Source organism: Simochromis diagramma, unplaced genomic scaffold (assembly GCF_900408965.1).
Source record: "Simochromis diagramma unplaced genomic scaffold, fSimDia1.1 OVJJ01000321.1, whole genome shotgun sequence".
NCBI classification, from domain to species: domain Eukaryota; kingdom Metazoa; phylum Chordata; class Actinopteri; order Cichliformes; family Cichlidae; genus Simochromis; species Simochromis diagramma.
In genome coordinates this window covers 14,186,596-14,211,351 of record NW_024386772.1, presented here as the reverse complement: position 1 = coordinate 14,211,351, position 24,756 = coordinate 14,186,596, and the positions used below count along the sequence as shown (strand labels likewise).

Here is a 24,756-nt window from a genome sequence, read left to right as displayed (position 1 = left end):
GGCTCTGCCGTCCGCTTGTTTGTTTTTCACGTAACACTTTCACAATAAAGCTCAAGATCCTGTTGAGACTTTTCCAAATAATCTGAATCATGTGAAAGAGTATGCAGAGAGTTTACAGATGAGAAGCAAAATTCTGAGACATCAGGTGCTAAAAAATAAGCCTTAGACTCAAACTTCGAAAGAAAGTGGTGGCCGTTACAACTTATGTCTAAAAATGTACAGTTTCTTGCATCGGTTAAAACACTTGACTCCAGGTAAAGGATGCCCAGCTGAAAACACTTCACGCAAGTCGAGTTGCCCAAGAGTCACAGAATTTACAGAAAATGTTACATTTTTGTGATTTATATCGTTGTCAGGACGATAAATGTCTTATATCGGGATATGAGATTTTGGTCATATCGCACAGCCCTGTCTCAGCATGGTGTGCAGTGCATCCTTAAGACAATTTGAGGAAACTGGACAAAACAGTGACGAATATAAAATATAATAGAATAAAAGAATATAAAATGTAATGGCAGACCCAAAAGGTGATAGAGAGAAGTAAGACAAGAGGGACAAGATAGGAGAGAGCAGAGAGGAGAGCCGGAAAGGGGCGCCCGATCTGGCTTCCCACACCTCCCCGCCAGATCGGGCTGTACGCTCTACCTCCCCACTGCCTCCCAGAAAAGGGAAGAAGAGCAGAGGGGAGAAGAGCGGAATATTTCTTTTCTCTCGCGGTTAGCTGACTGCCTTAGCTGCCCAAGTGATGTCAGCCCTTTTTAACCATAGCCAGTGACTGGTCCTCTCAGCAGTGTTAGCTAGTTCTCTTATAGCCTGCCGTTGCGCCTGTCCTCTGATCCCAATCTCTCTAAGCAGTTTTGCTGTTGTACTGGCAACAAAGCCCCTGCACCCCACTTCCACCTTGATCTTCCAGCCTCTGTCCTCTGCCTCAGCTGCCAAGTTGGCATACCGCAGCTTCTTACACTCAAACGCTTCCTCAATTGCTTCCTCCCATGGTACCGTCAGCTCAGTGATGTACGGAAGTTTTTGGGAGTTAGACCAAAGGACGAGGTCTGGTCACAAAGTTGTTGTTACGATCTCTGTGGGGAAAAATTAGCCTCTGTTCCAAGTCTGTTTGCATCTGCCAATCCCTGGCAACCTTCAGATCTGGGTTTGAGGGGCTTGTCCTCAGCTTGTCTCCTTCCCGGACAAATGTTGATGAAAACTGACGCTCCTCTTGGTTTGTGAAAGGTTGAGCGATGATGGATTTTCTTTTGCGCTCAACTTTCTCGGCTAGACACCTGAGAACCTGGTTGTGTTTCCATATGTATCAGCCCTGAGTAAGGCTAGTCCTACAACCAACCAAGATGTGCTTGAGTGTTGTGTTTAGAGGTCAGACGAGAGGTACAACTGTAAAACACTGCAGAGGCTCTGTAATGGTTTAGGGCTCCAGTCAGTGGTGTTAAGGATCTTCTCAGAATTTATGGAATTATGAATATAGAAAATTATCATTAGCACTATGCAAAACTATCTGGAATGCATCTGATTGGCAACAGCTTCAATTCTCAGCATGTCAGTGATCTCAAACATGCTCCCAATGCAGTAAAGGCATACCTGGATAAAAAAAAGCACACTGCAACACTATCAGTCCATGGATTGGCCTCCTCAGAGCCCAGACCTCAACATTACTGAAGCACTGTAGGATTGTAGTCATCAGGGTGTGGTTAACTATGTGCTCACCGTGGATAACTGCAGAAATGACAACACTTCCACACAACATAATCTCTGTAATCTGCTTTTTCTTCTCCTCTCCTTTTTATTTTGCTTTTTTTGAAAACAGATTAAGAGTTCCTTAATCAGGAACAGCAATCTAAAGTTTAAATCTGTTTTAGAGGTGCTTAATTTCTACATTATACCTTTTTATAAAAGCATTTTATTGCAGCGCTGCTCTTTCAGATTATTACATGCACCTTGGATAGGTGCATGTAATTAACTGGAGGCTGGGTGTATAATAATGCTATAAAAGTAGACCCGGAAGTATGGGGGAAGACTGGTAATTGCCAGGTTGATGGTCTGTTAATCAGGCTGTTATTTTAAACTCTTCTCACCACATCAATCATCTACAACAAGAAAATGATACCGAAATAGTAATAAAGAAGAAAACCTGATGTATAAATAACCTAATACAAACCAACAGTTTTCTTCAGAATTTGTAATTTCACTTTTGAAACAACATCTTTTTTTAACGGATTATGTTTCTATGACTGTTCTGGTAATTTCACTGGTGTGCACCATAAGCCATATGAGACCCTCAAGACTAATAAGTCTTCTCATGGCTTCAGCTAGATATCCAACTGCACAATTCATATTAAAGAATCACTGGAAAGTTGCTCTCATTGCTCTCTGTACCATTCCTCACTAATGAGCTTGTTCGCATACTCCCGGTGTGTGTCTGTGTGCCTGCGTGAACGCATGCAGCAGTGCATCCTTTCATGTATGCGAGAACCATGATATACTAATGCTTTTTGATGTTTGATTCTCCAAAAAAACCAGAAAGGCATGTAATCAGAGGAGGCACGCAACAAACGACGCATTGACGAGACGTGTATTATGCTGCCGCTGGAACAGGCAGGCCATGGGGTGAAAACACCCTTACACTCCATCACTTCATATAACATCAGGGAGCTCGGAAATGGCAAAATACTGCAAAATAAAGTCTCCATGAAGCAACCTCGGGGCTAACATTTTTTAAATACAAATATCCTCCAGTATCTGTTTAAAAATTTCCACTTTGGATTGCCTGGCTGTAAATCGGTCTTTAACATAATGCGGCTTACAGAGGGATAGTCTGATAACAATGGTCCAGTAAACACTCAGGAGCTGCAGGTGGAGAGAGAGAGAGATGGGATACCGCTAATTAAATCAGTGATGGATAGAGGTACCTTTACAAGCATGATTTGAAGACACAGATGAACCCGGAGACAGCAAATGCATGCACAGTTGTCACTGTGAGTCTTCTTTGATGGGTGAAACATTAGCTGGGAGATAATAAAAGCGGCGACATGATAAAGAGCAACTCATTATGCTGTTTTTAAATCAGCAGCGCTTTCTAGTTTTCATTGACCTTTGACAAGTTTTGGGTTTTTTTCCCCCTTTTATCGCCTGACCTCCTTCTCTCTAAGTCTTATTCTGCTCGTCTCAAGTAGTTTTTCTGCTGTTGATATATCTCGTGTCAGCTCTGCCGCCCTCTGTCCTCTGTCTTCTTTTTCTTTCGTACTGAGTCACGGCTTCATTATTGTTTTTATCAGTGATGACAGATTAGTCCCTGTGATACGATTGATTGCTTGAAGCAAAACCCCACCCCAGGACTCGGGTGGCTGTCAGGGTTTGTATCTGTATAGCTAAGTGTGTGCGTGTTTTATGCATGGGTGAATGAGAAAGAGGGATAAAGTCAGTGTGAACTGGTAGACAAGTTACGGTTTGGTGATCGTATTTGACATGGCAGTACTAGAACTGTAATTTATTTTACTCACGATGACTAGAAATCCTAAAAGAACCCATGATGAAGCATATATTTCTCAGTCCAAATCTTTATTCCATTTGTTTTAATATGTGGTATGATTCTGGAGAGTTCTGATGACTCTAGAATATGTGTAGGAGCACGGGGAACAGGAAGAGGGGAAACTCAACAATGACGCTCTGACAAAGACGAGAGGAAAGACAGGATTATAACACCCTGGAGTGGGAACAAGAGACAGGTGAACGCAATTCAGTCACACAAGCCTAAAGACTGGTCTGCGACTCCATGGCAACCACTAAAGAGAAGGGTGTTTATCCCCACCGTTTGGCAAGTAGGGGTATACACGTTAAGTGGTAACTTAGATTTCAAAAGGCTCAGCTTTTACTTTGAATGCGAATGGTGTCTGTTTACATTTACTCGTTGAGTAGTTGGCGAGTTTTCCCTGAGAAAGTCGCTAGCAACCTGCAAGCAACCAAAGGTACCAAGGGGGTTCTTGATGCAGCACCTTCTCTGCAGCTGGAACATGCTTTTTTTTCCCCTTCTAGCGACCAGTTGCCGGCTGTTTTCTTGATCTGTGGGACTGAGACCTCCAGTGAAACTCATGTTTGATTTAGACTTTTGCGATGAATCTTCCAGCATGACGTCAGCCACATGAACTATGCAAGCTGCCCACATCATTGTCATTACTATTCATCACATGAATGGCTGACGTTCATGCTTGTGCTGGTGCACTATGTGTTAATTACCTTGTGGTTGTGTCCTGGTGTTTGGTAAGTGGTGCCAGACATGATAGAAACAAGTAAAATGTTGGGATTTATTTCTCCCCCCCTTTGGGTCCTCGCTTTTTGTCCTTATATTGACGCCATGTTTGCAATTCCTTGGAGGTCCAAGTCGGATTATGATGTGAGGTTTCAGAGGGGTTTGCAATTACAACATACCTAGTGTGCAGATTTAACACAGAAAAGAAAAAAAGTGGCAGGAAATGGACAAATTGACTGTCCTAAACAGGCCAGACACAACGGTGGGCTACACTGATGTGACGAGTGGTTACATTTCCAGGGAGGCGACCGTGAGGTTACAGTGCAGGGTTTCAGAGGGGTTTGTGCATGTAGCTTTAACACAGAAGTATAAATCGCCTCTGGCAGACAATCACAGCAGAGGCAAAGGAACAAAAGCAGCAAGTGAAATCAAAACAAGACACAAGAGAAAACTAATCTTTAAAGTAACACTGAGACATGCAGTCAGAGACAGGGGAACCACAGGAAATACTAGAAACACAAACAAATAGTGAACACATATAACGGAGACAAAATAAATTACACTAAATACATTATAAAAGATAATTCCTGCAAAAGTTTTTCACCCCTTGCCTCTCTGGGCTTCCGTACCTTTTAATCCCAGCTTAAAATGTTTTCTTGTGCCTTTGATTCACTTTGACTGTCACTGCGGCTCGTCCCTCTGTGTAAATGCGCTGTGTAATTTACAGAGTTTGTCTGGGCATTGTGTACGCCAGCCAGTTCACTAAAGCCCACGGTGGCTTGAGTGTGGAAAGTCTCAACTCTTGGCCTGGAGATTTGGTATTACTTTGATGCAACAAACCCGCCCACCCACAAACACACTCGCACACAAACGCCGCCCAACTTTCTCTCTGCCATCGTTCTCCTTTTTTGTCCATGTGTCTCTCTTTGTCTCCACATTGGTAGACATCTATCTTTTTTTTTCCTTCTATTATTTCTATTTCTATTCATTCTTCTTTTGCGCTGGTTTCTCTCCTTTTTGTTTTTCTGGTGCTCGTACCATCATACACACTCTAACAGACAGATGCGCACACAAACACTGAGGCACACTCATTTTAATGCAGTCACAGAGTGCAATAAGCAGTGTGTGCCCTTCACCATCACGGGTCAGACTAGCGCCTGTTCAGCTGAAGCTCTGGGCAGTGTTTGTTTGGGCGAGCCTGACAACACTGGTTGTTTTGGGTTCCACTCTACCGGCAGAGAATAACTGATGATTCTCTCAGCTAAAAACAACCCTGCGCAGTCCTTTCTTTCACCTGACCTTGAGCTTGGAAGAAAAGGGAGCATTTCATCACGTGTATCTGGCTATGAGATTGGCACTCTCTTTTCTTCTTCTTGTTCCTTTACTTCTAACCAGACTCTCTTCATAGTTGTACAGCACATGCTTAATTTTATTAAACCTCCTTCTCTCTTTCTCTTAGTTTTTTTTCCTGCCTGCTTTCAATCTATCACTGCATTTTCTCCAGCCCGTTATCACCATAGCAACTGTACAGTTGTTCACTTTGTTACCCCAGGTGCCTTTTTCCAACACGCACACAGGCACTCACACGAGCATGCACATTCTTGCATAAACACAGTATGATTCTGGTCTTTTAATTTAATTGTAGTTTCATTGTTTTTCTCTGTTGGTGTTTTTGAGGGATTTAATTCCCCCCAGTGATGTCTGGGGACCGTTTTGCTGTTATCTATTGTGTGATTGTGGAGCGCATAAATACAAATAAAGAAAATAAATAAATAAAAAGTAAAACGATGAACAGAAAAACAATTCCTGATGGAGCTTTGCTGACTTAAATCATTAAACCATTTCAGTTCTCCAATCTGTTCGTGTTAAAGCGAAGATCTGACATTCAGTTCCGAAGTTTTGCTTCGAGGAGGTTCGTGCTACTTTTCCCAGTAAGAGACCTGCGACTGCAGCGGAGCGCTGAGATCAGACCTGACAGGATAATGGAGTAGGCTGAGGTCACACCTCCTGTCTGGTGAACTTCCTTAACCTCCACAAAGTGTCTCTCTGTTAACCTGGGCCAGGTGAACCTTAAAGAACCTTTTGCTGTTGGTCCCAATTCTCCTGTCAAATTTCCCATGGAAGTACTTTTAACTTTAAATTATATAAACACTTAAAAAAGGTTGCCTGTTGATATCACTGTGTCAGATTAGGCAACATGAAAGTCATACGATTCCTGGCAGAGATTCATGGCTGACTACACGCTGCAGCCATCTGGGACTGAGCTGCATCGGACTGACTTTCTTTTGTTCCATCTGGCAGCACCACCCTTTTTTAGCCTTGCCATGTTTTTTGACAGCTGAGGATTGGGCAGCACAGTGCTGCTGTGTTTAGCACTGTTGCTTTATAGTAAGAAGATCCTAGACTTGTCAGCTGCCTGGGGGCCTTCCTATGTGGAGTTTTGCGTGTTCTCCTTGGGTCTGCTTGGGTTCTCTCTGGGTGCTCTAGCTTCCTTCCACAGTTCAAACACAGACTTGTTAGGCTGCATTCACTCTGAAGGAGAATTGAATTCTGCTGAGGCCGCAGAAAGTGAGTGACCTGGCAACGTGGGTCAAGATGGGTGAGACTAACTTTTCTCAACTTCCAGGCAGAGCGCGGGATACTGTTGATTGACATGTTTAATGGCAGTAAATACATTAGAGGGTTACCCAGGCAACCGTAGTCTAGAATGTCTGCAAGCAAACAGCAGTCTGCTTCAAAGCCCCGAAAAGCGAGTTCCTTCCTCGCTTCCTACATTTGTCTGTATTAGCACTGCAACAGTCTGGCAACCAGCCTCTCACCCCGTGACCACTGGGGTGTGCTACAGCCCCTCAGTGACCCCCAAATCGCATAAAGAGAAGAAGATGGATGGATGGATTGCTTTATGCTCCACAAAATTAGTTACAGTCACACATGTATGCATGTTTATACATGCAACTAGAGTTATTTTGGACAGGGTAAATGATGAGGTCATTGTTTAATAACTTTCCAGCACTGTATTTCATAAATTGGTTAGCAGCTTGTACTGAAGAGACACTACTGTCATCCTCTGCTGCCACATGTGCTGCAGACAGTGCCGAGAGTGTTGTAAACAATCGAATCTGAGCAGTTCTGCAGAATAAAGTATCGGATATGATTACCCAAAACATCCCGAACTGGAAAAGTGTTTTTTGCCATCCATCCATCCTCTTAACCACTTATCCAGTTCAAGGTCACGGGGTTGCGAGTCCAGATGTCCAAACGCAAGGGGTGGGGTACACCCTGGACAGGTTGCCAGTCTATCCCAAGGCAGTTTGAAATCACCAATCAGCCTAACATGCATTTGGACTGTGGGAGGAAGCTGGAGTACCCGGAGAGAACCCACACAAGCACGGGGAGAACGTGTAGACTTCACACAGAGAGGCCTCAGCCACCCGGTGGATTCGCAACCCAAATCCTCCTGCTGTGAGGCAACCACTGTTCCACCTTACGTGTGTGTGTAGATATGTAGATAGATAGATAGATAGATAGATAGATTATTGTTAGTTATTGTTACTGTTACCTTTTACGCTCTGAGAAACTCAGCAGCAGCAGAAGCATCTTGACTCACCACAGCCAAACCTCCCATTTTTAAGTCCACAGCTCTGTTTGTTAGTATTAATGCGGTTCATCTGATAACACCTTTCCTCAGCACAGTCCTGTATTCAAATAACTGAGAGGGTGTTTGAGGCTAAAAGGATGACCTATTAAATAGGTTTGATACTTTCAGATGTTTTTATTTTGTGCATTATGCAAGCGCGGTTTTGTGAATTTTATTTTCCAGTGCCTGGGCTCTGTGACTAACCTCCTTACGTTTTTGACTGTCTCTTGATGAACTGTGAATCATGTTTTTCATAGCGGTTTCAACAACAATGAAAACTGAGGAGCAGACAAACAAGTCACCTGTAGAACGCCGCTATTGAAAGCTCCGGTCGATGTTGATGTGCATGTTTGCTTCTAAGCGAACAAAGCAAGTACGAATATCTTTCAGTGTTTCTCTCAGCACCCAGCGATGAATGACTTGACACTTTTAAAAGGCCCAAAGGGCCAAAAATCTCTGTGTAAAGAAACAGCTCAGGATTGTTTTAATTCATTATTTGCATCACCAGATGGAAAAGATTAGAACGCGCCGGTTTCATCAGGTAATATTTAGGCAATATTTAATTTTCAGAATTTATACTGGATATAAAATGACACTAATAGAGATTTTGGGAGAGCAAACAAAGAAAAACGGTCCGGTTGAAGCCAGAGAAACAGTGTAACTTTAGAAATAGTGTTATAGACTAACACAGATGAGATCAGAGCCACCACAGCGTTTGCTGCTGGTGACTTTTACCACTACATGTGATTTGTTTAGCAGCCTCTGAGTTGACAGACCATGAGAGACGGAAAAAAGCAGCTCGATTCAAAGGTGATGTGGAAACAATGGTCCAGCTGGTGAATAGGGATCCCAAGGCTGAACGGGACAGTCGAAAAAGCCATGCAGTGCTAACGGCAAAGGTTTCCCTGGGATATTAAGGCTTTGTGCCTCATACTCACATCAAGCAACACGGGCCCTCTGACTCTGGTGGAAAAAATGAAAAACATCCATAACTGTGTGTTCACTCAACCAAACTGTGGGTTTTTTTTTATTTTTTAAATGTGGCAGCGTGGGCCACAATCAAAAGCTGCCAAGTGTGCTGCCTCTTCAAGTGTTTGTACATTTAAATATTATGCATATTAGTATTTTTGAAACCTAATCACAACAAAGAAAGAAACAACTTGTTGTTCTTTTTCCTTCTTTTTGTAGATCTGAAACATCTGTACAAGAGAGATCCTGCTAATGGTGTTAGCCATGTTCTATGATTCATGATCGTCTCAAACAGTGTGTAATGTGCAATCGCCTGATTTGCATTGGTTTATACTAGTTGAAAAAAATAATACAAATTAGTCACTTTCGCCAAAAGAAGGTTTTATCTGCACTTCCATCTTCTGTAATGAACATTTGGTGGTGCTTCTTGATGCATGCTCAATCATCCAGGTAAGTAAATCCCCAAAAGTTGATTCTGTTCATCTGGACGTAGCGATGTAGCGACGTAGCGTTTTCAGCATTTCCCCCAATCTTATAAACAGATTGGGGAAACCTGCAGTCAGCTGAGACTGAAGAAGTCACTTGGATGAGTGATGCAACATTTTTCCTACTGAAAACACTACTTCCAGATGAACAGAATCAACATTTTGGGATCTGGTGGTGCTGTGGATACTGCTAATGTTGGTATTGGTATTGGTTTTGAGCAGGAAGTCCAGGCGGGTTATGCTACGTACGCTTAATTTATTCTATTCTAACTTTAAGAGAGGTTTTGGGGCAAGTATGTGGTGATTTTGAGATACTGATGGTGTTATGATGTCTTATATCATCATCTTGCTTATTAGAGATCGCCAGGCAGTTCATAAGAGAGCCAGAAAGAGAGGGAGAGAGAAATTAGTTTGAACCTGTGCAAGTATTAGATTTTGCTTATGATGTGCATCTGCACTTATCTGTGCGCCTTCACCAGTACATTGTTCGGAATCCAAGGTTACTAAACACATTATGTTTTCACGCCCTGCCTCTTCCTGCAATCCTGAGTTAAAGACTCGGGCTGCAAGTACATGAGAAAAAAATACAATTTTATTACAGCCTTAGCTCCTGAGAAGAGTGGGAGCAAAAGCAAAGAGACGGTGACATAGCGTTAAAGAGAGAAAACCTATAAAAGCTTCAGAAAAAGCAAGAAACTTCCTGGGCTCACTGTCCACAGATTGCTGGGGAAAGGAGTGAGGAAAAAGCTGGATAAAGACAAAGAAAGGCACAGGAACAGAGAGCAGAGAGATGTGAGCTCTCTTCAGTTGCTGTTTGGGTCCCTGGTGTCTGCAGTTCTCTCAGCAAGTCTCTTTTAGGATAAATTCACTGTTCCAACAATTGAATAATGGAGAGGAAGAAGTGTTCATGCAACAATAAGTAGGTAAAAATGGTCTGCAGAATACCCGAGAGAAAAGACAGTCGGGACACAAGGGGCCTGACCAAAACGCCATCTTTTTTTACGTCTTTTTTTTTTTTCCTCACAAGAAAAGCCTCGAAGAAAGGCTGGAGGAAAGGGGTAAAAATAGGCATGCTTACTAAAAGAAGAACATGTTAATTAGACTTTTCTGGAACCCTCACGCCACTGAGTCATTCCCCTGCCAATCACACCCTAACGGCTCCCTCCTCTTTCACACACAGGCTTTCCTCCGCCCTCCCTCTGCTGTCATCTCTCTCGCGCCCTTCTTCTGTCATTTTCTTGTTTATCTGATTTAGCGTGTTTGTGGAGAAAAGGGCATTTTTCAATGATGTGGGCCCACTTACTCAGTCAGTGGCCTGGATAATTACACATCCAGCCACTCTGACACATTTCAGAATGATGGAGGCAATGCTGGTGGGGGTTTATCCACCCTCATTTGCAGGCCTTTAATTATAGCTATGTTTATTTTGTGGTGACTGTGGAAATTAGCTAACCTGGTGAACACATTGGAAGAAATGTTGATTTAACATGTTGCAAAGAAATTCTTAAGCTGCAATCCATGTTTTTCTAAGATTCTTGTGTCATAGTTCAGCGGTCCCAACTTTTTTTTGTGCCACGGACCGGTTTAATGTCTGACAATATTTTCACAGACCGGCCTTTAAGGTGTCGCAGACAAATACAACAAAATAAAATGATACAACCAAGTCAAAATCTGTGGTATTTTGTAAATATAATAATAAATGCGAATTCACTGTGTAATTGTGTAACTTTATTAGCAGCGTCCTCCTGAAATGCGCTAACAACATTGAGAGTAACATCCTCCTTTCTGCCCCTTAATGCTCTCTGGTCGCTATGGTAACGTGTAAATATTTCTTTCAAAATAAGACACACAACTACAACACAGGAAAAGACCCAGGGAAACAGAGTTGGCGATAAAAACCATGAAAACCGTACATTTCACACCCAAGCCTCAACTTTCGCGGCCCGGTACCAAACGACTCACGGACCGGTACGTGGCCTGGAGGCTGAGCGCCGCTGTCATAGTTGATCAGAAACTCCAAGCTTAAAAATTGGCATGTACAATGTATTCAATACTGTTGAGGAAGCTGGTTAACGTTGTATCTATCCTAGCATCAGTTACATACAGTACTGCGGCAAAGTCTTGAGCTACCACTGATTTCTTTTTAATTGGGTAGGAAAATGGGGAACTATGTGCAGAGATTTATTGAAACAAGCATACAGTGAAACGCATAAAAGCAAAAGAAGATTTTATACAATTCTAACAAGCTTGAAAGTCGATATTTGATACGACCACCTTTATTCTTTAACACAGCCTGACTTTCTAGTCAGCGTTCTTGTCATTTCCTTAAGTTGTCTTCAGGAATAGTTTTCCAGGCTTCCTTAAGGCCATTCAAAGCTCTTCTTGGGGGTCGGCTGCCTTTTGTTCTTTTCTCTGTTAAGATGATCCCACAGTGCATCAGTAATGTTGAGATCCAGCATCTGGAGAGACCAATCCATGACTGATATGACTGATGTGTTTTTCTATCCATGTATGCTTTTTACTGCATTGGCAGTGTGTTTGGGATCAAACCATTACAAAGCCTACACTGTGTTTTACAGATGGCTGTGGACTCACCCCTCAGGTCCTGTGGCAGCTCGTTGCTGGATTTGTTCTTGTTTCTTTTTTATGTTTGAATGATTCATGGGTCAGTGTTAAATGGATTAACAAATACAAAAATACTCTGAAAATGGTCGTGGTCAAGGACTGAACTGAAAATAAGTGAAAAAGCAGCCAATGTCCAAAGTAAAACTTTAAACTTTCAAAAACTATTGCTCAAGACGGCTTTGAAAAAGAAAGTCAAAATAAAAAGAAATGAGGTGTGACTCGCTGTAATCATCTTACTGTTTTCTGTCTTTGTTGCCCAGGACCCCAGAAGCAAGCACAAGTTCAAGATTCACACATACGGCAGTCCAACCTTCTGTGACCACTGTGGCTCGCTGCTGTATGGGCTCATCCACCAAGGGATGAAATGTGACAGTGAGTATCACCTTGTTCACATGTGTGCATGTGAGCGTGCAGAGCGCGGCCATGTCAAACACGCTGTGCCGGTTTACGTCCTAGAGCCGCACCTAATGAGAACAGATGGGAATAGGCTGGTACTGTACTACACTCAGACACATCTGCAGCCCAGGCACAATTCACTATCCTGCCCTGCTGAGTCTTCTGTGTGCTCCCATTCTTTCCACCCACGCTCCTCCTTCAAGTCTTCTTCCTTTTCTTTGCATGTATGACCCCGATCCGGCACCATATTTCCCTCATTTAAAGTCTCCTTTCCCTTCCACTTCTTTCCTTCCTTTCCCCTCCACTGTCCCTGGTATTTTCCCCTGATCACTTACTTCCACACCTCTTTTTCCTTCTCCAACAACAAATTTCTCTTTAGATTCTCCCACTTTTATATCCTTCACTGTACATTTCCTGTTCCCTCCTCCCCCCAAAGCCTCTTCATCCATCACCGTGCCTCATTCTCCCTTCCTCTTGTTCTGTCCATCCATCTGTGGGTCTCTGGTGGTGGCCTCATCACAGATGGTAATGGGAGCACACCAGAACAAATTGATGTGGGGAGGCCATCGCTATTACGAGCTGCTTCCCCATCTCTCGTCTCTCCTTGTCTCCTCTCGGCATGTCAGCCTGACAAGCCTGCCAAGAAGAGGAAGGAAGGGAAGAGAGCAGGAGAGACGGATGGAGGGTTAGAGAGAGGAGGACAAAGTGCAGTATATAGAGGGGAAGAAAGGCTGTAAGAAAGTCAGGTGGCACTCTAGCTCATCCCAGGGCGATAATTTAATAATTAAAAACACATTTCTCGTCTGCCTTTTTGATTCGTGACAAAGAGCATCTTTAATTATTAGAATCCAGCAGCCTTTGCTCATGTTGTAACATGATTCAGCACATTTCCTACAACATCCAACCCACTGCTAGTCCGCTGAACGGTGATCTCATCTGCTCACAGGGATTATAGCACATCCATGTGGTGATTACTTATTGATGTTAAAGTACTAGACAGCACATTTGAGAAAGCAAGCGGTGCTTTTAATTACTGCTTTTAACCACTTGAAACAGACATTTCTGATTACTCTCTGCAATAAATGTTTTGTCATGTTAGCACAGCATACAGCTCTTTGAGGGGCTCTGTCACTGTGATGCCTAAACACAACATGCTTCAATACTCATAGAGAAACTAATTAATATTTCAGTGGAAATATTCTGACTTACAGAGCTTACAAAAGGTGTCCAAACTTGAGCCTTGTATAACTGTTTTATCTGAAAGAGCTGCACTGCTTCACAGGCATCCCCTTTGCACTAGTAGAGTAGCTAAGGGCTTTATCTTTGTCAGTATGTGTCTGAAAGTGACACAACTTACTTTCTTGCCAGCATCTATGTAAGCACAGCAAAGCTTAGGATAAAGTTTAACTTACAATTATTAAATAATCTTGATCTTTTGCTAACTGGAGTAATTCTGTGTATCTTCCTGTGTTGTGGTTCTCCTTCTCAAAAATGTATTATTTTTGTATATTTTCTTCAGGGGCAGAAGATGTTCTTTACATCAGCATCTTCTTTAGTATATGCAAATACAGTAACTCCTCTTACCCTAAACATTTCTGTTATATAAGTATTCAACCTCAAATTCAGCAAGTGTTAAATTAGCATTTAGCAATAGCATGAATTGTTGCATGACTGCACGCATAAGTCAAAAAAAAAAAAAAGCCAAACACAAAGTCCTTTCCAGATGAAGTCAACCCTCTGTATGTTTGTCTCTGTTTCCTGTCTCTTTCAAGCCTGCGACATGAACGTGCACAAACAGTGTGTGGTCAATGTGCCGAGCCTGTGTGGGACGGACCACACTGAGCGCCGGGGTCGCCTGTTCCTCAAGATAGAGGTCAGCGTAGACAGGCTACACGTCACAGGTTGGTTTAAATTATTGTCTGTAAATCACTTGATTGCACAAAAGTACTCAGTCTCAGAGTTATGTTGGATGTATTCATATTCAATTTTTAACTTTAATCTACCACACGAAAATGTTACAGCATTTTTCTAGATGTAGGGGAAGTTCAATTAGATATACACCATTGCTGTAGGGTTGGGAAGTTTAGTTGGAGCACCTCATGCTTAATTTATGCTACCACGGTTATGTCTGTTTACAGAGGTATTTGCCCACACGGAGCCTATGGAGAGGTGCTTGACATAAATGATGCTCTGTGTGTTGGTCAAATGCTAATTAGTGGACAAGTTGGTCGGAACAGGAATGGAAGCAGTAACAGAGCTCACTGGGAATGGGAAAAGCAAGAAAAACAAGACATCAAAGATAAAAAAAAAATACAGCATGAAAAATACAGACAGTGGCTGCAGTGACTGCTTTTCATTGCTTGTTTTCACTTCAGGTCTTTGTGGCTAGCTGATGGATCAACAATAGCACAAGCAACAGTTACCTAGTGACGCTTTGTACCATTTTTTTGACACTACCCCTATTTGACAACAGTGGGCAGTCCGAAGCTGCTCATGACTCCCTGCGCACTTCCACTGTTGAACCATAATTTTCCCATTAGACCTCAGTCACACAGGCCTAAACCAGTTATCAAGTTTGGCAAGGTCACCGGCAGTTTCTAGAGGTTGTGGAAGATCAAACTCTTCAAGACGTATCCTCAGCAGATAGATGATGTACACGAGTGAAGCATAACAAAGAGGTTAGGACAGTGTACAAGAACATCTGTGTGGAATTTGGGTTGGAAGTCTCCATGTCCCAATGGGACACGCCAAACTATTTAAGGACAGCAAAGTGAACATCCTGTGGGACTTAAAAGTTCCAGACGTAAAAAAAAAAAACAAAGCTGCTGGCTAACCAACCTGATACAGTGAGAAACATCAGAAGCTGAATAAATGTGGCAAACCCAAGCTGACAGCAACATCATACAGTTGAAGGAACAAGTAGGCTTGGGTAATGCTCTAGCATGTTTCTGGAGCATTACATGTTTCACTCTTAAGAAGCCAGGATGGATAACTCGCAGACCAAGGCCTTTACCAGAAAAAAAATTGGAAATCCTCCTTGAAGGTTTTCTATTTTGGGGTAGAAAATGGGGAAAACAAATTTAAAAAATCCCAATAAATTTAAACTACAATGTGGTAAAATCGTAATGTTACAAACGGCTTGTCCTGGTAAAAGTGAAAGCTGCATATTAGGATATGTTATTGGTACTCAGTATTGGTAAATTGGTAATGCAGAATGTTTTATATTTGATAAATGGGTTTCTGTAAGTTTCTACATCATCAGTGTGACTCTCCAGCCCCCGAAACACCTTTAAAAGCCAGATATAGCAAAAACATATTAATAATCAAATTTAAACAATTAAAACTTAATTTTTTTCACTTCGCAGGTAGTTTAAAAAAATTTGATGATTCATGCTCCACAGGTTTAAGGTTCCTCATTATTTTGTTATTTGTACTGTTAGATAACTGAGTCGTATGAAACCCATTACTTACTTTTAAAAGTTTATTTCTCAGCTGCTTTCTTTGGGCTGTTTCCCATCTTTTTTCTTTTTTTTTCTTTTTTAATAAATTTTGAAAAGTTTTGAAAAAGAAAATGATCCACTGCCACTGGGGCGCAATGAATCTTGCCTTCTACGCCACACTTTGATGTAATCCGCCTTTGAAGGATGCAATCCTTGAACTGGGACACAAATCTTGTCTGCTATTTCCATGGAGAAAAAGTTATTTTGCGATAATTATCTTTATTGTTTTATTACCCAGCCCCAGCTGTAATATAAAGTGTTACCTGATTCCAAATCACACTATTTGACAGAAGGATTTACTTAAAATCAGAATCAGAATCGTGTTTATTGGCCAAGTATATGTGCAGACACATACAGGGAATTTGGTTCCGGTAGATGGTGGCTCTCAAGCACAGCAATGTAAATCACACACACACACACACACGTGTCTATATACACACATTACACATACGTACACATACATACACAAAGCTGTGTAAACCAACTATAAATAACTAATCTAAACTTATATACATAAAATACAAAAATGAATAAAAACAAGAGGAACTAAATCCTCTTCAATTTTCCAGCCTGTAACTTAATAAAAACTGTGACTTATGTCTAAAAATAATGTAGCGTGCTACTTTGCCAGCATAAAAATCAACTCTTTGCTGCTTTTATAGCCTGCGTGCATGCGTGTGTGTGTGTGTGCGTGTGTTTTCAACACCTCCAAATTATCCTGTCAGTCATAAGCAGCACCTGGAGTGGAGATCTCTCTGGTGTTAAAAACCCTTTGGCAGTGAGAGAAATGACTGCTGGGTCACTTCCACAACCTCTCTCACTGTCACACTCAAGCACACACACACACACACACACACACACACACACACACACACACACACACACACACACATACATGCGCACGCACACACATGCAATAGCCGGGCGAGACAGGGGTGGTCAGGGAATATGATTGCTGAGGCCAATAAATAGTTTCTAACTCAGTGCGGCTCAGACAGGAATAACCTGCAGCCACAGCGGGAGCAGAGTGGCAGATGTGATTGACGTGGAAATATATTGCTTTCATAAAAAAGTGTGTGTTCGTTTATAGTGTTCAAAATGGGGGGAAAAATGAGGAATATTCAGCATCAGTCTGACATTGATTGTTCGGTCTGCTTGCAGTGCTTTTCAGTTGTTGTTGTTTTACTTTGCAGTTTATTATTTGGTGTGCTGCACACAACATCCAGCTCTTTTGTGTGTATTACTGCTTTGATCTGGTGCACCGTGCTGACAGCTACATGTCCTCTTTTATGTTCTTGTTTTTCGTCTGTCTGTGAATTTGACTTGTGGGATGGTGACGATGGGCAAACGAGGCAGGCTATTAGCCGTGATGATGACAGCAGGGATCTCGTTGACATGGTTACCTCAGTCTTTTTGGCTAGACGGACACTGCTGAAAGTGAACGCGTTTGCAGAGACTGCGGCATAGGTGGCTGCTACCGTGCTGAATTGATAAGCCTTCTTTTTCTTCTGCCTTGCTGTCCTTGATTTTATGCTTACACACGCCACAACACCCACCAGCCTTCCAGTGTTTTTTAAATGTGTTTGTGCTACTTCTCACTGAATGTACCACAGTATGCTCTGCAGCACCTGCTACTGGCATTTGTGGCATTTGATATTTTGATAAAATATAAACTCTGGACTTCTGTGTTTGTTTTCATCATACAGCTGCTCTGTCTGTATTTGTCAGAGCTGCAACATGTGATTATTTCATTAGTCAGTCAGTTAGGTTTGTGCTCAAATCAATCAGACAGAAAAGTCAAGCAGAAAAAGTTGGGACCTGCTATACCTTCTGCAGCTCACATGCTTTAGTTTTTTATTGTTTTTTTTAAAGGTTTTATTTTTGGGAAAGTGCATTTAATCTCATTGGCATTGGTGTTACTGTACAGTAGATTAAAGCTATGGATTATTTTCCAGCAATACAATGCATCTGAGGATGGTGGGATTGCACAGCAATACGATGCGGTCTGTCGTGGTGAAGAGAGAGCTGAGTGTAAAAGCGAAGGTCTCAATTTACCGGTTGATCTACGTCCCTACCCTCAGCTATGCTCATGAGCTGTGGGTAGGTGGCTTTATCCAAAGGATGGCTGGACTCTCCCTTAGGGTGAGGAGTACAGCCATCTGGGAGGGGCTCAGAGCAGAGCTGCTGCTCCTCCACATCGAAAGGAGCCAGTAGAGGTGGTCCGGGCATCTGATAAGGATGACTCCTGGGCGAGGTGTTCCACCGGGAGGAGTCCCCGGGGCAGACCTAGGACACTATGTCTCTCGGCTGGCCTGGGAACGCCTTGGTGTTCCCCTGGACAAGCTGGAAGAGGTGGCTGGGAAGAGGGAGGTCTGAGCTTCTCTGCTTAGGCTGCTGCCCCCGCGACCCGGCCCTGGATAAGCGTAAGAAAATGGTTGGATGGACGGACATTGCAAACCTATATTTAAAAGGCCATTCAAGTCAAGCAAAATAAGCAAAAAAGCTGTACTTATACACTCACTAGCCATTTTATTGGATATACCATGTAATACTCATGTAATACTTAGGTAAACTGTGGCGTTTCAGCAATGCTCAGTTGGTACAAAGGGACCCAAAGTCTGCCAGGAACACCAGAATATAGTGTGGACTTCTGCTGCTGCAACCCTGTGATTTGACTTGGGATTCAGAGGTGCTCCTGTATACCTTCATTGTACTGAGTGCCTATTTTAGGTACCATGGCCCACCACCACATCTCCATGCTTACATGCATTGACTTGCTGCCACGTGATTGGCTGATTAGATAGTAATGTTAACGAGTGGTTAAACACGTGTGCCTGATGAACTGACTGGTGAGTGCATTCAACTTCTATTGACACCCACTCTGAGAACCCGTTATTTAATTTTGTAGACAACATTGACTGTTTTCTTGCATACAAGCAAAAACTTATCAAACCTTGAAGGGGGACATTATTCAGACTAAAGTGACTAGTTATTGAAATAACCATGGTTAGTATTTTAATGGTCTATTACTGGCTCTGCCCACCTGCCAACGTACAACAAGCCCAATATTTGCTCTTCTTTTTGATACACATGGGTCTCCATTTGTCTATTCAGCTGTAAAAAGGTTCCACTTTGTTCAACAGAGAGTCATTAACATCATGTGTCTCCTGCTTGGTGTCAAGCAGACACATACAGTGAGTTCACAGGGGCTTCCTGTAGCTGGAAATGAAAGCTGTTAACATAATAATGTTGATGATTTCAGCTAAATAGAAGATCTTTATCATCAGGTGCAAAGAGCGCTTCTACTGTACCATGAAAGTTTTTAAATCCATAAATATAGATAAAGAGTTTTTCATCAAGTGAAATAAAGCTGAAAATGAGACTGATGCTGACACGCAGCTTTAAACATGATTGAGAGTTTTCTTTGGTAACAAGTAGATAAAGATCAACACAGGAGGGGCGGGAGAGAAAGTGTGTGCTTTGTGCTGCTTTGTTTTGGGTTGCGTTTTTTTCCCCTCCTCCCTAACGACAGCGGTCTGAACAGCGAAGGCTCAGCTTGTTCTCTGGCTCCCCTCTGGCTCCCCTCAGACAAGTGGCGGGCCTTTGTGGTTCACCGCACGATGTGAACTTGATTAAATCTTTCCAGCCAAGAAAACAGACAAAGCTCTCGAGGCTCTCTCTCTGTTACCCGCTCCTCTCTGTCTCCTTCTTTCTCTCCTCTATCTTTCCTCCAATATTGACTTTTCGTGTTGTCTTCGCCTACCTGTTCCTTTGAGACCTGGGCTCGCCTCACCCGTCTAGGTTTTCCCCACATCCATTTTCTTCCTCAATAGGACATCATCATAGGACCCTATCTTTTTTTCAGTTGGATGACTACTCATTTCCCTCCATAATCTCTGTCCTTTCCTCTGCTTTTGTTCTTCATGGCTTTTTTCTCTTGTTTTCTCCATCCTTGCTTGGTTCTTTCTTCTTTCCTCTGATTGCATCCTTCATCCTTCTCTTACTCCTCTCCCGAATTGCCGTTTCTTCTCATGAAAGTCACATAAATAACCTATGGGCATGAGCAGACGTTTATTCTGGAGTTTTAAGAAAAGGCAAACATGCAAACATCCCCTCATGACTTGCCTACACACACACACACACTCAGAGCATCTGAGGATGGCGGATTGCACGGCGGTTTACTCAGGGTGAGATTTTCTACTGCTGACATCTTTGCCTCAGGTTTAAAGCGTAGTTGAACACAAATAAATTTTACCCTGCGCTGACACTGCACATAGTGCCACTAGGCTTTTAGTACACTTAAGGGCTTAATATCTAATATTAGGCCCTTTTTTTTTCTAAGAGGCTTTTGACAAATATGAGGATAACAGTTACATATTTAAGTGTGTCTGATCAGGGCTTTGAATCGTCTGTGGGTGTCTTAAATAAATGAACACACTGTAGTGCGGCTGTAGCCAAAGATAAGGGCTACAATTAGTGAGACTTCACATTGAGTAGCACTCCTTCCTGAAGTTAAGGGGAAAGCTATCCAAACCTACCTGGCCCCATGTGAAAAAATAATTGCCCCCTCAACCTAATGACTGGTTGTGCCACCCTCAGCAGGAACAATTGCAATCTAGTGTGTGATAACTGGCTGGGAGTTTTCCACATCACTGTGGAGGACTTTTGGCCCACTCTTCTTTGCAGAACTGTTTTAATTCAGTCACACTTTAACAGGACTTATTTTTCTAATTTATTTTTATAAGCCATTAAGAGGTGTACTTGCCGGTGTGTTTCAGACTGTTGTTCTGCTGCATAACTCAAGTGAGCTTGAACGTCAGGACATCATCTGATGGATTTTCTGTCAGAGAGCAGAATTTTTGGTTCCATCAATTAAAGCAAGTTGTCCCCAATCAGCTAAGCAGCCCCAGGCTATCACACTACCACCACCATGTTGACTGTTGGTTTGATGCTATTTTTATGAAATGCTGCTGTAACTGGACTAAAACCTTACCAAAAGTTCAACTTTTGTCTCGTCATGTTCCCAAAAGTCTCTGGGATCATCAAGATGTCGTTTTGGCGAATGTGAGACGAGCCTTTGAGCGCTTTTTGGTCAACAGTGGTTTTCTCATTGGATCCCTCCCATTGATGCCAGTCTCTTTCTTTTTGTTCATGAACTCTGACCTTAACTGAGCCAAGCAAGGCCTGTAGTTCTTTAGATAGAATAGAATAGAATAGAATTCAACTTTATTGTCATTGCACATGCACAGGTACAGGGCAACGAAATGCAGTTTGCATCCATCCAGAAGTGCTTTAGTGATATAGATATATTACAATATATATTAGCAATAATATAGATATGTGAGTATATTACAGAAATGGGTCTATTATGGAATGTTATAATGTACACGGTGTGAAGTATGTTGTGAATATTCTATAACTATAAGTATGTACAGGCTGTACTGAGTACAAGCTATGTACAGGCTATGAACAGGATATAAATATGAAAAACTATACAGAATATGAAATAAGTAACTTTACAGAATCTGAGATATACAGCTATACAGAAATGGGAACTATGCAAGTTGTAAACAGTTGTAGGATTAAAGATTATCGAATGTACAGAATGATTATTTACACAGAGCTATACAGTAGTGCAGTTAAGATAAGTGAGGGTGTAGATAGTTTCTACAGAGGCTATATAAAGTGCTGGTGGTTGTGAGTGGTGGTTCAGTCCATGTTATTATTGTGTGTTTGAGGGTACAGTTGTCCATTGTGTGTATGTTCAGTCCATGAGTTTAACGTGGGTCAGATGTCAGGAGGCAGAGTTCAGGAGTCTGACAGCTGTGGGGAAGAAGCTGTTCCGGTACCTGGTGGTCTTAGTCCGGAGGCTCCTGTGGCGCCTCCCAGAGGGCAGGAGGGTGAAGAGTCCATGTGATGGGTGACTGGGGTCTTTGATGATTTTCCCAGCCCTTTTCAGACACCGCTTCCTGTAGATGTCTTTTATGGCAGGAAGTGGTGCTCCGGCGATGCGCTGGGCAGTTTTCACGACCCTCTGCAACGCCTTCCGGTCCGAGGCAGAGCAGTTCCCGTACCAGACTGTTATACAGTTGGTCAGGATGCTCTCGATGGTGCAGCGATAGAAGTTCACCAGGATGTCTGAGGACAGGTGGTTCTTCCTCAGAGTCCTCAAGAAGAAGAGGCGCTGGTGAGCCTTCTTGACCAGCTTGGAGCAGCTGGTCGTCCAGGTGAGATCCTCGGAGATGTGGACTCCCAGGAACTTGAAGCTGCTCACACGCTCCACAGCCGTCCCCTTAATGTGGATGGGTGGATGTGGGTCAGCATTCCTCCTGTAGTCCACGATGAGCTCCTTGGTCTTCTCGGTGTTAAGCAGCAGGTTGTTTGTGTCGCACCACTCAGCCAGACGATCCACCTCCTCCCTGTAGGCGGCCTCATCGTTGTCACTGATGAGGCCAATCACCGTGGTGTCATCTGCAAACTTAATGATGGTGTTGGAACCATCAGCAGATATTGTAGATATTGTTTTGGGTTCTTTTGTGACTTCCTGGATGTCGCCGTCTATGTTTTCTTGGTGTAATATCGGTAGGCCAGCCACTCTTGGCTAGCCAAAGTTGTTCCACATTTGTGGATAATGGGTCTCACTGTGGTTCATCGGTGTCCCAAAAGAACACATTCGTAACCCTTTCCAGACTGATACATTTCAATGACCTTCTTGAGTTCTTGAGTTTGTTGTGATGGTGGTGTGATGTGTTGCTACTTTATCATACAGGACTATTTCAGCAATTTCTTGCTTCAACAGGTCTGGCAGTAATCAGGCCTGGGTGTGGCTAGTGAAATAAAAAAATAAAGGGTCAATTAGTTTTTCACAAAGGGCCAGGCAGATTTGGATAGCTTTTTTCTGTTGATAAATGAAATCCTAATTTTGAAAACTGCCCTTTGTAATCACTTAGGTTGTCTTTGTTGAATAATAAAATTAGTTTAATTGAAACATTTAAGTATATACGCAAAATCCTGAATCAGGGCAGATATTTCAAGATGCTGACTGTACAGTACATATTTTTGGTAATTTCGTAAAAACATTATTTAATAGGAAGAGTTATGGTTACCAATCTGTTTTGAGAAATCTAGTAGGCCATCTGTTTGTGTGTGAGAGCTTATTAAAATTCAGGACATTATGTTGAAACACAATTTATACACATGCAAAAGATCTCCCCATGTGTGAAGTCAAAAACTGTCTTATAACTCACTAATGTTCATGTTTGGAAGCATTACATATGATTATGGTGCTTCAGTTTATCATTACCAGAATGTTCATAGTCTAGTTATGGAGGCTTCAGTTATCATAAAGTTTCTATGGCAGATTTAGGCGACTTGAAACTCTTGAAAATAAGGAGTCCTTGATTTCAGAAAGCTGTCGAGAAAATCAGAGTTTTTATTCAAATCTGCTGGTTTAGTCATTTAAATGTCTGCAGCAGGCTAGTTCATTAAGCTCATTTTAGGATTCATTGGGTCTTTAAAACACCTGATCAGTCTCTCTGCACAATTCTATAGAAAAAAAAAAAGGAATAGTTATTTATATAGAAGACTCTGGAAAAAGGTTTTGTAGTGTTCTGATACTGCAGTGTAAATAAAACCTATAATATCCAAAAATGAACCCCAGTGATCGGACAGACACCGATGAGCAAGCACTTGGTGATGGTGGGGAGGAAGAAATCCCTTTTTAGACTGAACTCTGAGAGCGAAATACTCTTTAAGACAGGAAAAGGCCTGCTGTGTTAACACAAAGCCAATGAAGAGAATCTAATATGGATGAAATGTTATCTCTTTTTCTCTCCATAAGTATTCTTACTGCAGCCTTTTAGGTAAACTGAAGGCTTTTTGTGAAGCCTTTAGGATAATTGGCTAATAACGATTTATAGTAGTCTAGCCATTTTTTTTGGCATAACTCTTGGACAATGTGTACCTAATTTGGACAATATTGAGCAGATGAAGGAGGCAGTCCTAGAAATTGGTTTACTTATTCCTCATAGGTTCCTTGCAGTTTTACTGGAAGCCAAAGGTAATAATGTCCAGAGTAACTGTCTGGTTGACGCTGCTTTCTGAGAGTTTTAGGTTCCATTTGTGTCCTAATTCATTTTGTTGTTTAGCACCATGGATACACCCATGAACATTTGTGTCCAAACTTTATAGTTTGGTTGTTAAGCTATGATTGGACATTCACTGATTATGTGCGGGATTTATTGACACTTCCCTTATTGACACCCGTAAACATTTTCAAATGTCCTAATGTTTCATTAAAACTACATTACAGAATATCCTAAACAATGATTCAATCATTTATGTTGTTCCGCGTGTTCTTCATAAGGACATTACTGCATCCTTCATTACCTAAAATCGGAGGCAAATTAGAAACTACCAGAAACAGCGAGACTTTGAAACTCGTCAAACCCAACATCAAAAGTCAAAATCAAGGTTTCACCCTCTTTTGACGTGAGGGCGAATTCTACTGGTCTGTGAGATAAAATGCAGAATAGCTTGCATGTGATGTCAGTGTCCCTGCACTGACTCTAACAACACTGTAGCTGGTTTTCCAGCAACCTACCCATCACCTTGGTGTGTTTGATGTAAGGACATTGTATTTAATTTGGAGACTAAACATGGAGACAAGACACCAATTTGCTCCATAACCCATAACTCCATTCCTAACCCTAACTGTAACCGTCACTAGTTCGAGCTGTGTGGGCACAAACAAACTGATATTCGTCAAGGAAGCTTCGAGTATAGTGTATATGTATCATTTGGTTCTAGTATATATACTAGAACCAAATGATACATATACCGATTTGTTTTTCAAACTGTAAAAGTAATGTCATCAAAGTGCGGTTT

At 42.1% G+C, this 24,756-nt stretch overlaps 1 protein-coding gene across 3 annotated transcripts in view; it reads left to right on the top strand.

The window, feature by feature from the left end:
• Positions 1–24,756, top strand: part of prkcab (protein kinase C, alpha, b) — a 120,437-nt gene that overhangs the window by 67,509 nt on the left and 28,172 nt on the right. For all 3 annotated transcript variants that reach the window (XM_040051104.1, XM_040051100.1, XM_040051110.1), the window contains 2 exons: positions 12,235–12,346; positions 14,143–14,271. In XM_040051104.1, coding sequence (XP_039907038.1) covers positions 12,235–12,346; positions 14,143–14,271 — 241 coding nt within the window. The remainder of the gene's footprint in view (positions 1–12,234; positions 12,347–14,142; positions 14,272–24,756) is intronic.